This window comes from Eschscholzia californica, unplaced genomic scaffold (genome assembly GCF_041429995.1).
Source record: "Eschscholzia californica isolate CP2 unplaced genomic scaffold, dmEscCali1.0.p SCAF_3, whole genome shotgun sequence".
NCBI lineage: Eukaryota > Viridiplantae > Streptophyta > Magnoliopsida > Ranunculales > Papaveraceae > Eschscholzia > Eschscholzia californica.
The window spans coordinates 53774491-53792400 of NW_028238420.1; the positions used below are offsets into that span (position 1 = coordinate 53774491).

The following is a 17910-nucleotide window of genomic DNA, read 5'->3' on the forward strand; positions in this document are numbered from 1 at the left end:
CACTTATTGGTTCGAATTCTGCTCAAATTAAAATCGAAAAAAACCTACCGTTGCTCACCTCCATCTAGAATCTCACACATGTCAGATGACGAGAGAAAAAAAACGAGTACAGCGGAGCAAAGCAGCTCTGATCCACAAGGCCTTACCTCACAACAGCTTTGTCTTGCAAAGGGAGCCCACCATCTTCCCAAGGTACGCTCACTGCCTCTTATTAGCATTGACGTCTTGCTAATATTATGAGATTTATCTATGGCTAACCCAGACATGTTGAAAGGTTTTGGTATAGTTTTCGTACTATTCAGCATCCCTTCATTCTCCTAAAGAGTGGGAAAAGCTTGTGCTGAGCCAAATGGTCAACTTTAACCACTCAAGAAGACGATAGGTTGACTTGCGTGGCACGTGACAAGTCTCACACGCATACGAACAAGCCTTCGATTAAACTATCATGGGTGGAACCAAAAGAACTCTGCCACTTGAGCTCAACCATAAGCCACCAATCAGATCCGCTTTACAGCATTCAACTCGACATTTAGGAGGTTTCCTAGTTGATAAGCTCTCGTCCTTTTCTCACCATGGCTGGTGCTGGTGAAGAAACCATAAACCCTTCATTGGTAGAAATCGAGGACGATCCACCACCTGATTTAGCAAAAACTTCACCACCCACATATTCGAAGTAGATTTTCTTATCAAATTTAAAACCATCAGGTGACGAATCAACGAAACCAGAACCGCCACTCTTCCAAATATCCATGAGTATTAGTTGCCCCTGTCTTAGTTTTCCTTCATGCTCTTTCTCGAGGCATAAAAAGAGAGTTGAAGTGGTAGACAGAAGTGGGGTTTTGATTTTTATTCTCTGAAGAAGAGAGAGAAAAATGAAGTGAAACTCCAACACCCACATCTTCGATGTAGATTTTCTTATCAAATTTCAAACAATCAAGTGATGAATCAACCAAACCAGAACCACCCCCTCCCCAATATTCATGGGAATTGTTTGCCCCTGCTTTAGTAATCCTTCACGCTACTTTCTGGGAGCATGAAAAGAGAGAATCTAAGCGGTAGACAGAGGCAAGCTTGGGTTTTTCTTTGAATTAAGGTTACTGGCCCGAGACTTGTTAATAACATCGCCTTCAATTTAAAAATACCATTGCCTATAAAATTTCCCACACATGATCGGTCGTACTTCCTAGAGTTGATTTCTTTCAGAAAATATCATATTTTGACCTAGTGAGATCGATGTCCGTCCTTTTAAGATCTGTAGGTATACATACCTATTCAGTACAAAATGTGTTTGCTAGATTTGTTACTCATTTCAAATCCCGAAGAAATTTCTAGCACAAAAAATAATACATGAGCAGCAAATGGAGAAAGAAAGCCCTCCGCAACATAAATTTCCGTAAGAACAAAAGCGATACTTTTCACTTCATGTGCAGAATTCTACCCTAAATCAAGTTACCAGAAAGATAATTTGTACAAAGAATGACAAATGGTCTAGAAGACCTTGAACAGAAGTAAATGATTTATTCCCAATAAGCTCAGTTTTTCTCCCTTAGTTAAAAAAAATTGTAAAAAGCAAAGAGAAAGGACCTTTACAACATCAACATGTATGAAGGTTACACTCCTCTTTTAAGTAATAAAGAAATGGGACTGACATCCACACTATTTTGAACTATTAGTTTTCCTGAATTTGAAAAAAAGAAAAGAATGTCAAGTACATTTTTGATTGGAACAAAAAGGTTTACCTCCAATCATCATTCCTATGGATGTTGTTGATACATGTTTGATGAGCTAGTTTGGTAGTCATTTCCTCCATGAACACCCTGAGATCGATATAGATTACTCCCATTGACCACCTCGTTTTTTTCATTTACACTCTGTGCGACTGAACTTCTAGAGATATTGTTAGTGTTATTACTTTCCTTCGATCCTCCTCGCCATCTATCATTCCTTCTTGTAACCCATGGACGACCAGTTCTGCAACTATTGTTCCACTTCCTCTGCCTGAAAAACCCCCTTCCTAAGTTACCACCACCTGACGACCATCGGTTTTGCCCCCCATTCATTTGATGTTCATTGTTAGCTGTAACATTTGGTTGTCTGGCCCCTGATGTGCTTGTTTCTGCAGAGCGACTTTCACAATATTCTTCTTTGCATCCCCCGATGCTTTTGTCACGAGGATATTTAGGTAATGGTGGAAATGAATGGAAAGGAATGGATGGTGCAACTACCCAACTATTCGTGGTTCCTGCCTGGGTCGGTGTTCCCAACTGCTCCACGAATGACACCGGGATCCCGAATGACACAGGCAAGTGTGAAATATACCTGCTCTGCAAACACCCCACCACCACCTCTAAACCACCAGTGTTTGAAGGAAGAACTGTTGTAGTTGAGGAAGTGTTTGACGGAACAGATTGATTGCTACTAAAGGGGGCAGAAAATCCAGGAGGTGCGTCTTCATGTATTTCCATCATCGGATCACCAACTTGTGTCAGAAGACTTTGATCACAGACATTGCCCATATTGTTCTCTCTGTTGATTCGGAGCTCAGATAGATCTTGGTGGATTTCCACTTCCTTTTTCAGATTCAGACTGCAATCTTTCATTATGATATCAGGTGGTTGAGAATCTTTCGGTTGATCCCACCGGCTTTTACGTTTGCGGGATTTTTCACCGTTAATAGGGTGACCGTCCATGATAAGTCCAAAAGTTTCCGTACACATATCAGCATTTGTTGCTTCACTGGCTCTTACTGCACCACGATCATTCCATCGTTTATATGGAGCAGACCTGCTGAAGCTTGAACCACCATGTGCTCCGGGACCGCTATTCTCCCTATTGGAGAAATTAATTCTTCTATATTGACGAGGAATATACGTGTCCCGAAAGATCCTTGCAATTTGATGCACCTGTATATGCATACACACCAAGCTGGTTAAAGTTTATCTGACCCAATATGTAGATTGAAGTTCCCGGAACTTCCTCAAGAAAAATTTATGAAGCGTCATTTCAATAGCCGGAGCCCAGAGGTACTCTTCCGGCTTTGCAATGGGGCCCAATTACAATATCAAGGTCCAAAACAAACACGCCAAGAAAACTATCGTCTTCTTATAGATCGGATATGATAAATATGAATGTCAAGATATTACAATTGTTATCAGGGTGAAAGGTTTATATTTAATGCTTGGTTGATTCAATTAACAAACCAGTTCAAATCCGTGAGTCTTAATTTCTCTGCAACAATGTTATTGCTTTTAAAATATGGGTCTTCTACTCTAACGAACACCTTGATGGAAAAATTATCAAAAATACTTCAAAAGACTAAACACAGTATTAAACTAGTCTTTTCTCAGTTTTCTAGTTTAAAGAACTAAAAGACGACAAAAGCTTTTTCAGTATCTAGGGGCCTGAAGCAAGAACAAGTGTGCACTTATCAGTTTTGAAAGTCAGCATGATATGATTACTTGTTCAGGCTAAAAACTGCTGGAATATAGATCTTAATGCCTTGACCCTAAATAGATATCCCAAAAGAAAGATGTTTCAAGTACCAGAGCTGGGTATAATTGTGGTCAGGGACTAAGAGACTAGAGCACGCACATGAGGGAGTAATAATATATCTCGAACTAAAATAGGAACTGAAGCGAGCAGGACACAAAATTCTCAACCAATATATCCCGAAATAACTAAGAGCATTACCTGTACGTCGTTATGCCTTGTTAACTCGAGCATCGACTCCCGAAAGCTGCCACAAAAGAAAACACCAGAAACCAAGTAAAGGGACTTTTAGATTTGTCATCTCAAGACATACTCGAATGTAAGGCCAGCAAGTAAAGGTGATACGTATCATTTCTTCCGCTTGGACACACTAAAAGAGGAAGCAATGACACGGCTAAGGAGTTTCTGTCTATATATTTATATATACACATATATAAAAGAACAGACATACAAATGCAACTGTCAACAATCTGGTGCAAATTCAAAATTACGGACTTGATATCAAGCTAGTGAAATCCAGAAAAGAGGGTTGTGCCCAAGTTTTTTCCTGCATCATGCTATAGTGCCTCCTGGTTAATTGTATACATTAACCAAAGAATTTCTGAAATATGCGCTGATGTATGTCAAAATACCAAAGAATTTCTGAAGCACAACAAACATGAATGTATTAAACCGTGCCTGGTGCTACAAAGGCTCTTATCCTCACCAACTTGGCTTTAACGAAATAACGAGTCAAAAGCTAATTTGAATGTCTTCCTCGGGAGGAATTTGTCCCCAGCGTCCAAAAATAACAAGAGTATATAATGAAGGCCCAAGCTTCTTACCCCTTTATAGTAAGGATAGTGCCTTCTAAAGATTGATGTCAACTGACAGAAATACCAGTGAACTGGAGAAGTTTGCCATTGCAAACTTAATTTAAACTTCAAAACGACAAATTTTCACGGCCAATTTTGCCACATTCAGGACTAACTAACAATTGGTTTGATGACAACATACCACCAACCTTAAATGCGATGTGAACATCTGGAATCTTTCCCGGATACCATATGAAGCGAAAGTAGTTCCAGACAGATACTTTTACTTTTTGTCACCTTTTACGCGAACTTGAGCTTACGAAGTAACTTCCTTGACGCTGAAAATCTTTTTCTCAAACATTGATGAAATTAAGATTCTAGCGTTTCTTATGAGCTTAAAACGGAAAGATTCACTTTCTTTTTGGTTTTGTTTCTTTCAGAATTCTGTTGCCAAATCCAGTAGCCAACCAACAGGAAACCTTTACTCTCTTTTTTTTTCTCTTTATAGCTTTCGTTCTTTTAAAAATCTTCAGAGACTCACGTTGACAGGATGGTCTGGTTAATATACCATCACTAGAGAAAATGTAATCCATATATGACAATAACCCAAAATTAGACCAGAATCACATTTTCCGTTCAATCCAATTACTACAGAGCATGATATTACTACACAGCATGATAGGCTAATTAATTTAATTGGCCATCAAGACCTTCATATGGGCAATTATTCTGGTTTGGATAATTATTCTTATTGGTTCTGGTTTGGGTAATGTAGAACACTTTGTAATTCCTATGTAAGAGTTAAAAGATGGTAAATATATAAAAGGTATATGACTTGTTAATAAGCTAATATATCCATCAAAGTACTTCATATTCTACCATTAAAACTTTCAAGGAGGGCCGAATGTTACATAAATACATGAAGACAAAAGAGATAGTATTCTGACCTTTCAACTCCAACACATGGAGGACCGCTAATAATGTGGTCTACTGTTAGAATCTTCTTGTCAGCAAGATATTCTACCACCTGCACAGAAAAAGATGAATTATGTCGGTAGATTCATGCCGGGATTTCACAATATAACACTGAGAACATCACTAGTTCCCCAAAACACTTTCCACAAACAAAAACATCTGAATGCATTTTTCTAACCTGAAACAAAATTCATGAGATAATCATCATTCATAAGCAGAAGGAACAATCGAGGAATCAACATGTAAACAAAACTAAGACACGTGAGTGTTTCTACCCATGCTACTTACTAGTTAGTAGCAGTGGTGCATACACACCGAGCGAGCACAGCCATAAGACTGGTTAACGCGACATCAAGCCCATAAGACTAACAGGTTTGACATTTGTTGGGGTTAGTATGGTTAGGTGTGGCAAGACTGGGGTAATTATTGTATGCATCAGTTGTATTCTTGTCCTTTTATACTCGATTTATATGCCACCTGCCCTGGAAAAAAACCTCCCACGTCTAGATTAGTTCTGCTACTATCTCTCCAACTAACTAATATCAATTGCTGATGAAAAACATGATGCTTGGACTTCGCTATCCTAGGTCGTCAATGTGATAAAAAAAGGTCATTACATTTATAGGTTGTGACAGGGACGCCCTTGTTGATATTTTTTTCTCGTGTTGGAACTTGGAAACTCAAATATACTTGTCGCAAAATTCCTGTCACTTTATGGGTACAATGCGAGGGTTTATATGTATATTTGTGTATATGCTTGCAGAAAAGCGTTTCACTAATTACCACTGTTGGTTAACACGTGCAAATGTAAAAATTGTTCATCCAAAAGTAAGAGAAAATTGTAAGTAGAAGTAGAAGACATTAAGATATCCAGTTTTATGTTACCGGTACCCATATTTTAGCCCATGTTGTATATTATCTCTAATATATGAAAAAAATAATATAACAATGAATGAAATTTCGGTAGGCATGGAAATTGAAATATTTCGGTCATGTCGGGCGAAATATTTCAAAATTTCTTTCCTTGATCAAGCATTGTTAAGAAAAAGTAGTTAAATATCAAGCATTGTTAAGAAAAAGTAGTTAAATATAGGTTTCGGTGGAAATTTCACTAAGCATGGAAATTGAAATATTTCGGTCATTCTGGCCGAAATATTTCGAAATCTAACTACTTGATTTATAGACCATGCACAAATGTGAAATGTTAACCATAATCCATAAATACACCTTTTTTGATTTTTTTTTTTTTTCTTATTAGTAGATTCAAAGGCAATCCTCCCTAAACAGGCAAGAAGTTCCTTTAGTCATCAATCATAAAGGAGTTGATTTTTTGAACAGTGTTACTGCTATGCCAGATGGCAAACGATAAATAATTAAAAGTTGAGTAACCTTGAGAAGCTTCCGGATAATGGGAGTTTTGTTAAAGTTCCTTCGATTCTGCTTCATTATGTTGTGCAGCATTTGCAAACCTACGGACCCAAGAATCGTGAATAGTGTTAACGCAGCACTACTACAATAAATTCCAAACAGAAAATCTAATTAAGCGACCGGATGCACTACCGTTTTTGCTAATTATATCGCTCAAAACCGTCTTCGATTTTGTTTTCAAGAGAGCATCTAGAATAATTGATAGATCTCTTGTGCTGCAAGTAGAGAAACAGATAAATAAAAATAAGTATTTTCTTTAATTAAGTTTGGTAAGCAGTTTATAAATGACAAATCAGAATGAGCACGTAAAAAATTCTCAGTACCTTTGAACTGCCTCGCCTTTAACATTATCTCCTGAAGCTGCAGTGACAAATAACAGCTTCAAGTAACCTTTAGTGGCATCCTGTTCACAAAGAAACTGATCAGTAGCAAGTCCGAATTCAATAAGGAAGCAACATGAGAGAAAGAGTTTATAAGCCTTAGTAAATTTTAAAGTCAATTAAGGGCAATTTCGTCGATTATTGTCCTGAGGCATACAGAACTGAAGGCTCAAGCAATTTGTACAGTTCAGTTCCGAGGTATAGGTATAAGCTTTGCAACGAGAGATACCTCCTCCGCCTCAAATATGTGGATTGATTATTGTTTTCATTAAACACGAGAGACTTTATCTTTTTGAAATGGTTCACTTGAGACTTTATATTATTATAGAAAAGTAAAAAAGGAAAAGTATTTGTCCCTATCTAAGTTGTGGAGTTGTTGTTCCTTTCGAAATGGATGACCACCCTTAGCCTCATATTTTTAGAGTAAAGTAAACCACCTTGATGTGGAAAACTGTCTTTTTAATTGTACACACACACATTCTACTCAAACAAAGACCATTCCAACAAAATTATATATTACTCACTTTCTTTTTGCTAATTCCACCATCAAAGTCCAACAATTCGTTGAGTTTATCCTCCACTGCAACATCAGGTAATAAGTCAATGGATAGGTAAAATTAATGGCATTTAGCAGCATAACAAAAAACTGCTCACCTCCTTCGGGCCCATTATTAGCAGGCCCCTGCACCAGATTTTTGTGTTTATTTGCCGAAACGCGTGGTTTACTTGTGCTTGCAGTGTGAGAACTGGACTTGCCCTTTCTAATTGGAATAACTGAACGAGATGATCTCACAAGAGACTGTGATTTTGATATATGTTGCTTCTCTTCAACAGTCTCAAAAGTGCACTTCCTGTCCCTCATTGGGCTTGTCGCTGAGTTGGAAGCTCCTGATGGTTGAACCATGGATGAGGACGTGCTTGTCTCATCCTTTTCCAGGGAAATTTGTAATGGTTGAACACCTAGTGAGGATTTGGAAGTACTGTCGCCGTTGTGCAAATCAGATGGAGATCTGCTGGTATTATCTTCTGCCTGTACAGAAATATCCACCTGCCGAGCAGAAGATAGAGATCCGTCCCTGCTGCATTCCATCTCTTCAAGAATTTGCAGCTGTGCAATGGGAGGTGCGTCTATTGTACTGGAAGTATCTAACCGACCCTCTCCAGGTTTTATATGAGCATCAGGCAAGCAGGAATCGGTAACTTTGCTGTCCGTAGTCTCAGGAACCATTAAGGATTCAGGATATTCATCATCTGAATCACCTTGTGCAACTACTTCCGTACTCTCAGGAACCATTAAGGGTTCCGGATATTCATCATCTGAATCACCTTGTACAACTACTTCCGTACTCAATGGATCACCACCAAGGTAGCCTCGGCATCCTGGAGAACCACAAATACATCGTTTGGCGGCAGCACCGAACACCCGCACATAGTTGTAATCGAAAGTTACTTCTTCGCCCTGATTTAGCAGAATCACCCAATGTTAGTATTGTCTACGGTTTAACAATGCATATTTGTAGTTCAGATTCAGCCTACAATAAAGTAGCGACTCGAGGGAAACCTGATTGTTTTGGAAAGACTGCATTACAAGGACTTAAAGAATTTCGATGCACAGACTAACACAGTTTCTGTGGTTGGTATTAGTAGTATATAGGTACCATAAGCTGTTAGGATGTTGAACTCTAGTAGTAAGTAAAAATAGAAGAATCAATGTGAATACTGAAATGACAAGTATACCTTCTTAATATCCCTTTGAGCAAACAATCCTATACAAACTTCTCCATTCACCATCCACTGCTTGCACAAGATAAAAATAGGATAAGAATGTTTATCTTGTAATTTATTTACTACACGAACATGAGACAGATGACAGAAGTGAGGTGAATTACACTTAAACTTCAGGTCAAGTAATTTATTATTTATGAAATAGAGCAATAGAATTCTGTGCAAATGTGCAACTGCTCTCAACATGGTAGACTGACATTTTTGAGATGTGAGCAGAATCCAAGGAGGGCTCAAGGGCATGCTACAACAACCACTTCTAGAGAATCTAATAAGATCTTTGTTTTTTATCATATTTTAAATTTCACACCACCATTTTCTCACCAATTTGAAAATATGTCTAGCACAACTAGGATGAATCCAAACTCTCCCACCTCCAGTAAGCTTGAGATTCAACCCCCTACTTTAGCATTCCCCTACTTCAGCATTTGACGTAACCAAGAAGAGAATTATGATTCTCCCCACATTCCTAACTTGGTGTTTGGTTCACTCATGTATAACAAATTAAGAATAAAGAGTTCGTCACTAATCGCTTTATGCCCTTGATTACAAGACATGGAAAATCTACTTGATTTGTCTCAATGATTCACTTTTATTGGTTTTCTCAATGAGATTTAGCTACATTTTTTGAAATTAACTTCAAGAGAAAGAAAATCAACAAGAGAATAAACATACAAAAACTAAACCAATAAGAAATTGAAGAACAAGACTAAAAGTAAACTAGTGCTTTAATCAAACCATGCTTCACTTGAGCGTCGAAAAGAAAAGTCAAAAGCTCTTCCAGGAGAAGTTATACTTGTTCAGAAGTTCGCCAGAAGATTTTTATTTTTCTATACAAATCTATATATCAGCAATGAACTATGATATTTCTAGAAGTTGATATTGTTTATGCATTATAAAATTTGATTTGGAGTTTTGGAGGGACGGTAATCGCAACCCACCCACTCCTCTGGCTTTGGGATTGCCTCAGAGGAATGGGACTCCTGGTTCACTCCTGTTCGGCCTTCACCAGATGCAATTTTGGAATCCATATCATAATTCTACACAAGGATCCATGATATACTTGTAAGCGGCACAATATGCCGCCTCCCAAGCTTGAAGGGTGTGACTTCTATACAGATGCATAAGAAAGAAGCTAGGATGAATAATAGCTTAATTCTAAGCCAACCACTGTAAACCACATTGTTGTGCAAGTGCACCAAACAAGACAATTGCAGAAGAGATTAACCTTTTCTGTACGGCAGTTAGGGTCACAACTATGGTTGATGAAACGCCCCAAATTTCCTTTTGCACACGCATCTATTACCTGCAAGTGGCGAAAATAAGTTAATAGATACAGTCGCAAAAGGAGAAAGATGAAATTGAACAGCAAAATAATTTGGGCAATGGAACAAATACAGTAAATATAAACCAAACTATCTTTAATTGGAGGCTAGTAACATGCAACCTTCAGCATAAGAGTGAGATTACAGAAGTTAACACTTAACAATACAAGCCGAACGCTAGTTTCAAAAAAGGATTTTGTCTTGCTTTCCTAACAGGTTTCAAACAGGTAAGTCCAACATTACTCACCCAATAAAACAAAAAATTAAATCAAGACAGTAGGAAGGTATAGGCCATATATAGCTCCAAATATGCTGTATCAAGATATAGCATTTGCTCAGACAAAAATGCCTAGATCTTCTAATGGCATATCAATTTTCAAGCTATGTGGTTGGTCTCGGCCGAGACGGCCGAGAATCTCGGGTCTCGTCTCGGCCCTCTCCCGAGATGAGACTCGGCCGAGACCCCGAGTTAGGGTTTGGCCGAGATTCTCGGCGAAACTCAGCCGAGACAACCCGAGACCGAGACAGTAATTTCTAAATATTTGGAACTTTTATTTTGGAAAACTGTTAGACCTAATTGTGTACTACTATTTATTATCTTCTTAAATCTTAAGTACTTATTGTATTCCCAATAAATCTAAAATAAATAGCAATAATACTATATAGAATTTTTAGGTTTTATGCCTTATAGAAACTTCGAAAATTCTTTTAGAAAGTTTTAGTAGATTAGGATTTATTTATACAATTATTAAGTTAGAATAAGTAGTAAAAACTAGAATTAAGAACTAATAAAGAAGTAAAGAACACAAGAACCTAATTTTAGTAGATTAGGACTTATTTTATGCCTTAGTATTAGGCCATTAGCTAATAGCTAAACTTGCTGTCTCGGCCGAGAATCTCGGTCCGTCTCGGTCTCGTCTCGGTCTCGGCCTTCGGCCGGACCGAGACCTACTACATTGTTTTCAAGTAAACAAATTTATTTATTTTTTGAAACTTTGAATGAATATAAACATATTACACAGTTACACTTGATCAAGCAACGCTATAAGGAGACGACAAGTACCAGTAGCTAAACTTACAGAAGTACGTACACGACAGCAGAACAGAGCTGCTGATACTTTTTTCATCATTAAACTCTCAAGCAACAAACAGTACACTAGATCCCACTAACCGGAAGCAAACTCTTCTTTGAGAGAACATAAAACAGAACTTCTAAGTTCTAAAATATCTAAAGTATGCAGAATGCTCACCTCACTGCCGTTCAATGTCATAAAGTAGAAATGCTTTTGACCTATAGAAGCATATTCCTTCTGTCGCACTTCATATGTGTGCAAATCAAGTACCTACATGTAAAATAGTTAGCAAACCTTGGATTTAAGTTACAGAGTTAGATGAAGTTAAACTTAGCAGATAAGAAATGCAATATTTGCAGTTCTGGCCCTACCAAGATACATGATCCATATCTCCTTCCCTTTAGAATCATCATTCAAAAATAAGGTTTTTACCTAGCTTGGTGTCCCAAGACACAGCCTTATATTTTTCAAATTAGTTATCAAAGAAACATAACTTTCTAGGAGTTCAACGAGTGTAGTAATCATGTAATCTTCTTCACTTAACATGTTAAACTCTGCTGAGATTAAAATGCTCCTTGTAATAAGAAGAGCAAGAAATCTACATCAATTGTATGTGTTCTCTGTGGCCTTTGCCTGTGAGTGCCGCTTCTACACAACACCGAGTACCAATGGCAGGATCTATTTAGTAGCTTGTCTGCCTGTACTTGCTATAAACATAACTTGATTCTTTATATTGTAAGTGCAACATGGAATTCCTTGAGTAGCTTGCTTCTCATTTTAACTTGTTTAGACATCTGGTTGGAAGGAAATTGTAAAACAGAAACCAAAGAGAAAAACGGCACACTACCTCTCCAACATATTCTATCAAAAATGCCCCTTCAGATACATTTTGTTGCAACTGCAGCCCAAATCCCTTCTTTCCAGTTCGAAGCCACTTAAACTTTGCATACTTGCGTTTCTGAAACTGCAAGCAGCACAAGATTATTAAATTATGTAGAAAATAGATTTCACTGAACCAAAGTAACACTAGGTGCTAACTTACTTGTTGATTTGAACAAAAATCTCCACAGGGACAGGTTCCATGCACACATTCTATGTTAAGCATCCGATTTAGGCATTCATCTCCACAACCCAGCTGGCCATCTTGAGGTGGCTTGCAGTGACAAACCATTATCTGGTAGGAAAATAAATAATTTAAGTGATTAAAATAGAATCTTAAATCATAAAGCTTATCAATCAGATACCAGGGACTGGGTAAAGCACAAACAAGTCAGTCATCCCAGATCTCATGAAAAGGGTTGAGAAAAAGTAAAGGACTACTAGGCCTCTAAATCATCTCGTTTCCGGAAACAAGTTGGTTTAGCTAGTAAGACCTGCCAGTCTGCCACATCCCGACTAGCAGTAATCGGGGGCAAGTCCCGAGTTAATCACTAACTACCAATTTTAACTGCTTAGATTTGAAATAGCCCGAAGTCAAATATCCAAGAAATTGGAAATTATTCTCTCGGCTATTGTGGATCTAAATTTTTCAGGTAAGCTGCACATGATGCAACTACAAAGATCATAACCATGAAACTGAATTCAACTAGTAAGTGGTGGTTTAACTTTTCTAAGCATTGGAAGGACACCTTCGTTCTAGAGATGGACTTGTAAGAGTTGTACAAAAAAAACCAAAGGAGACTGAGTGAAGGAGCAAACGGATAAAAACTACAAAAACGATTCGTATGGTAGATGTCTATGTAGATAATGTTTGCAGGGACCATGGGGTGTAATATACTTAACGTAATCCAACTGCTTGTTTCGTGCTCGTCAACTTCTAAACATCCTTGTTATACACACAATTCCTCTTTCTGAACTGTTTGCTATTATAAGAATAAGTAATCCTCAACACTTCCACGAACTAAATAATGAACAAAATCAATTCGATAATCGATACAAAAACTAAAGTCATGATTTGTTTCTCATACATCCAGTCATCATTCATAAAATGACCACTAACTACTACATGAATTTTTATCTCTATAATAACACTAGACAAAAAGAGGGAGCAGTTCAGACCTCATCAATGGTTTGGGTTTTACGTTTACGATGCAAAAACAAGTTAGACTTGATACGCGACCAGGTTGCTGGTTTGGAAACTGCAATAGTAGGAAAGGAGTATGTCAAACGCCAAACACTATAAGTAACAAGATTACAAAATTCATTCTTCACACAAATCTTCAACGAAAGCAGCCTACCAGTTAACTGCTTGGTTTCAGTCACCTTCGGAACTGAATGTTTGTCACGAACATCTTCCTCACCAGACCCACCTGATATTTCTAACTCTGCGTTTATTTCTGCATTTGACTTCTCTTGGGGAATTGAACAGTCAGCAAATGCCTTGTCCACGTTATCCTTACAAGTCCTGCAAAATGTGAAGCACGCACAAGAGAGTAGTAAGCCACAAAGATCTTTCTTCGATTGGCATAATAAGAAATCAAGACTCAGCCGGATCTTTTGAGGTTAGTCTGAATAACAATAGAGATGAACAATAGGAATGACAGTCTTCCAAACTACACATCCCAGTACGTACTCTTATTTACATATTTTGTGCATGATATGAGTTAATAAATTAAGTTTAAAAAAAACTTCCGGTGACAAAAAGAAATTCAGTAAGGGTTCAATGAACAAAAAAACTTGCAATGCTTTTTACCAGTGGCGATTTGTTTCGTTAATGGAATCAGCAAGTGCAGCTGATATACACCGCCATTTCTGGCAATCGTCACAACTAACCCAGGCATTTGGCGGAGTCCAGAACTGCTCAGCTAATGCATTTGAAGCCAAAGAAGGCTTCAACATTTCCTCGGAGAATTCAACAAAGTTCAGATTCCCTTGACCATCAAGAGTGGAAGGACCCAATATTTCAACATCTGCAAAACAGTATATAATCTTCAACGTTTTCTTGCTCAAATCCTTTTAGAACATAAAAGAATTGAACAGTGTAAACACATTGAAAACTAAAATAAAGGTTCAAGGTAGACGGACTAACTGCTCATATCAGGAGGCCCTCTCAATTCCAGATGCTTTCCCGTCGGTAGACAGATATTGAGATTTGTGTCTGTTTCAAGATGACTTTCATCTTTAGAAGCAACCTGGGCTAAAGCATCATCCCCCTTGACTTTGCTCTTATTAACAAATGTCAGGGAATCTACATTCTTCTTTTGACGAGCATTTGCACTCCTACGCCTTGCTGAATCAGGAGCCCGTGATTTGCATTTACCAAGTCCAGCACTGGGTTTAGCACATTTAGGAAGCTTAACATTGGCAGTTTCTGAAACAGGCAAGAAATGCCCAGAAAATTCACAACTATCAAGAACAGTATCTGCTTGCAGCCCTTCCTCATGTTCCCCCAGTCCCAAAACCGACGGTGATTTTGTATGAGATCCTGCAATGCACGAAAGGTTGAGGGAGACGTTTTCACTTGTTGCTGAAATGACAGTGTCAGTATGCTGAAGCTTTTCTTCTCCTCTAAGTCCATTTCTGCATTTTGCCGATTTTCTAGTACTATTCGGATTCCTATGAGCACTAAATTTTTCTTCAGCAGCAGGGGATCCCCCCAAAGAATGTGGTCCTTTGACCTTACCCTTTTGCTTTCCTTTTGTTCGGATCTTAATCTTCATATTTGAAGTTTTAACATCAACAGGATCAACCTTTTCAGAGTAAGATAAAACAGAGTCACACAAGTCGCCCTGTGCTCCTGCAGCAATATCAGCATCCAGGATCACATTAATCACTTCTGAATCAGGTGAGGTTCCCGGATCTGAATATCTAAGATCAACTGCTTCCCCCATGTTCTTAGTTGCACTTTGAGAGAACACTCCAGGGCAATCACCCAATGTATTTCCAATCAAAGTATCCTTTGTTGCTGGGCTTGCTGCTAAAGCAATTTGTGCAGAAGGAAGGGGATCCATATCACAAGGAACAACAATTTCTGGATTTCTTTCTTCCTTATCTTCCTCACTGTTAACCTTCAAAGTAACACAACCAGTTATTGCCCGGCGTCTTCCTTTTGACATGCGGGAATTCCCACTAGCTCGGGCACTCTTCATCCTTTTCCCGCTTTGTCCACCCTTCCTTTTCTGTGACCCCTGTCTCACAATTTGATTTGACAGGGAATCTTGGTTCAGTGTACCATCATTTTCTGGAAATGCATGTACAATATTTTCCAGTGTTCCCCAAATGGAAGAGCGTGCCGGTTTAGAAAAACAGCTTCGTTTACCTCTGGTAAAATCCAAGGACATAGCAGCGGCGCTACATGGAAACAATGTTTTATTGGACGCCATTCTTCTGCGTCCAACTTTTCTTGTCTCAGTGCTTTTATTTAAATTTCTTCGCCTTGTGGTTCTTTGAGGTTGACCAGGCAGTGCATGTACAATGTCATTACAAGCCGATAAGGATACAGAATTAGTATCAACGGTCTCAGTGCTTTTATTTAAATTTCGTTCCTCCTCCGCAATCCCCTGACAACCCTTAACAGTTTCATCTGAACGTATAAGTATCTCAATGTTATCGTTATGTTTGGTGCCTTTGCTAGGGGATTCACTCATGGGCGACAACAGCAAAGGTGTTTCTACAACTTGTGCCAAAATTTCCTCGCTATTCCCTTGCCGATAAGTGGAGGTCTCGGTTAAAATATTTTGTTTATTTTCCACAGTCCCCCTGTCATCCTTCACAGTTGAACACGAAGTTATAACCATCTTTGCATTTTCGTCCTGTTGAGTGCACTTACTCATTGAAGCAACCATAGGTGATAACACAGAGCATGTTTCACCATATTGTGTTGAACTTGGCTTGCCATCCTCACACTGAAGTTTACCTCCATGTGATACTTCAATCATCAAGGTATCCAAGGACCCTGGTGTAATATTACATGTCCCTTCCACAATGGCATGTTGATCATCAACTGTTTCACCTGACGATGTAAAAACCTCACTAATATCGTCACACTGAAACTCTTCACTTTTCTCTAACGATTGTTTAGTGTTCACTAAACAACATGATTGATCAACCCCAACCCCGCTGTTTGGCATTTGATCTGTTGTCACGGAGAGAACAGTGCTCAAATACGCATCCTCTTGCCCACCACTTCCAACTCCATCAACTTTATGATCAACGCCTGAATCTATGTTTCCATCATTCCTTACGGAGGAGTGAGTCGTGCTAGATGAATTCTCTATTTCTACATTAGAATTGGATATCGTGCAACATAATACCACATCATCACTCAGTTGATCAATGGTATTCCCGTCACTATTCACGAACAGAGTAGCCGGTTCAGTACATAAACGGTGTTCAACAACATCGTTTTCACAGTCCTTATAATCTCCATTATTATCAACCGAAACAATCTCAATGTTTTCCAGTGAATCTCCTAATTCTAGGACTGGTGTTCTTACTGAAAACAAACAATTGGGATCCGGTGATAACCCAGATAAAGATTTTTCCACCAAAACTGAATGCCCGTCACAACCCATCTCAATTCCTCCTAAAACTTCAAAAAATCAAAAATACCTTCAACATATAAATCATAGAAAAAAACAAAACTAACAATTCTGAAATCCAAATTTGTGACCGCATTGAAAAAACAACAACTTGAAGTACCTCTATATCAGTACTAATCAACCAAAGCAATCTTCCCAGAACCGAAGAGAGAAAATCATACCAGGGATATCCTCTTCAAGAGAAGTCAATAGATAACCACAAGTACAAACCCTAGAGTCACAATCACATGTCCTCCTCGAGTTCTCTGCAAAAGAGAGAAAACAATAAAAGTAAGACCAGAAACCCTAATTTCTGAAAATAACTGATCTGAATGCAAATGTAGAGAGAGAAATAGAAAAATACCTGATAATAAACCTAGAGAGAGAAAGAGATGATGAGAACGAAAACGGAAGCGGAGAGAAAAAAAGTTGAGATTTTATCTTTTTGTCCGTTTTGTTCCTAATTTTCTCTCTTATAAAAGAAGAGCGATAGAGAGGGGAGACGATGATTGAATGATCGCCTTGGTTCAGGAGTTGGTGGGTGGTCTTCTCTTAGCGAAGAAAAAAAAAACAAAGGGAAGTCCGAACAAGGACTTGTTATTTCTTAATCCGAAATATAGTAACCTTCCAAGTTTCCTCTCAATTCTTTACTTGCTTGATACAGCCATCTGGCATCTAACTATACACATAGACGACCCAAAAGGCTCAAGGCCAAAACCAAGCCTACGATTTAGTGTAGGGGTTGAACACTCACTCCATAATCCGGAGGTGTCAGGTTTTATTCTCATTAGAAGTGAAAATCATGAGTTATAGACCTTGCGATAAGTTTAGGCCATGGGTCCCCTCGTACAGAGACGGAACCAGAATTTTTATTTAAGGGGGACCGAATCTACCCATGAACTATTTTGAGAAAATTACATAGCAAATTCATTGAAAATTACCACCTAAAAATATCGTTAAGTCTTAAAGATTAAACACAAGCAAAAATAACATGGGACTACTGTGTCTAATAGTTTTTTCTCTTTAACGTATTAAAAGGAACCCGCCACTCATTCAAATCTCTAAAATCATCTATGGTGGATTTTGTGCTAAACTTCTGAGCAAATTTTTTTCCATGCCACTTTTGGATCGTCATTAGTAATTCG

General features: G+C 38.3%; 1 protein-coding gene across 4 annotated transcripts; it reads right to left on the bottom strand.

The window, feature by feature from the left end:
• Positions 1-1498: 1498 nt before the first annotated feature.
• On the bottom strand, positions 1499-17567 carry EFS (histone-lysine N-methyltransferase). 4 transcript variants are annotated; one of them, XM_086664989.1, is made up of 19 exons: positions 17130-17567; positions 16948-17031; positions 14275-16776; positions 13939-14155; positions 13484-13650; positions 13305-13384; positions 12289-12420; positions 12094-12210; positions 11424-11516; positions 10077-10154; positions 8804-8860; positions 7721-8525; positions 7591-7646; positions 7010-7089; positions 6819-6901; positions 6648-6727; positions 5231-5310; positions 3691-3736; positions 1499-2903 (listed from the first exon to the last, which is right to left on the bottom strand). In XM_086664989.1, the coding sequence occupies exons 3-19, from the start codon at positions 16757-16759 to the stop codon at positions 1755-1757; spliced, it is 5805 nt and encodes a 1934-aa protein (XP_086521115.1). In that variant the 5' UTR covers positions 16760-16776; positions 16948-17031; positions 17130-17567; the 3' UTR covers positions 1499-1754. The 4 variants fall into 4 exon arrangements, with proteins under 4 accessions (XP_086521115.1, XP_086521114.1, XP_086521116.1 ...); XM_086664988.1 differs by having other exon boundaries at positions 16887-17031; XM_086664990.1 differs by having other exon boundaries at positions 14275-16770; positions 16887-17031; positions 17130-17513.
• Between the last annotated feature and the right edge of the window lie 343 nt (positions 17568-17910).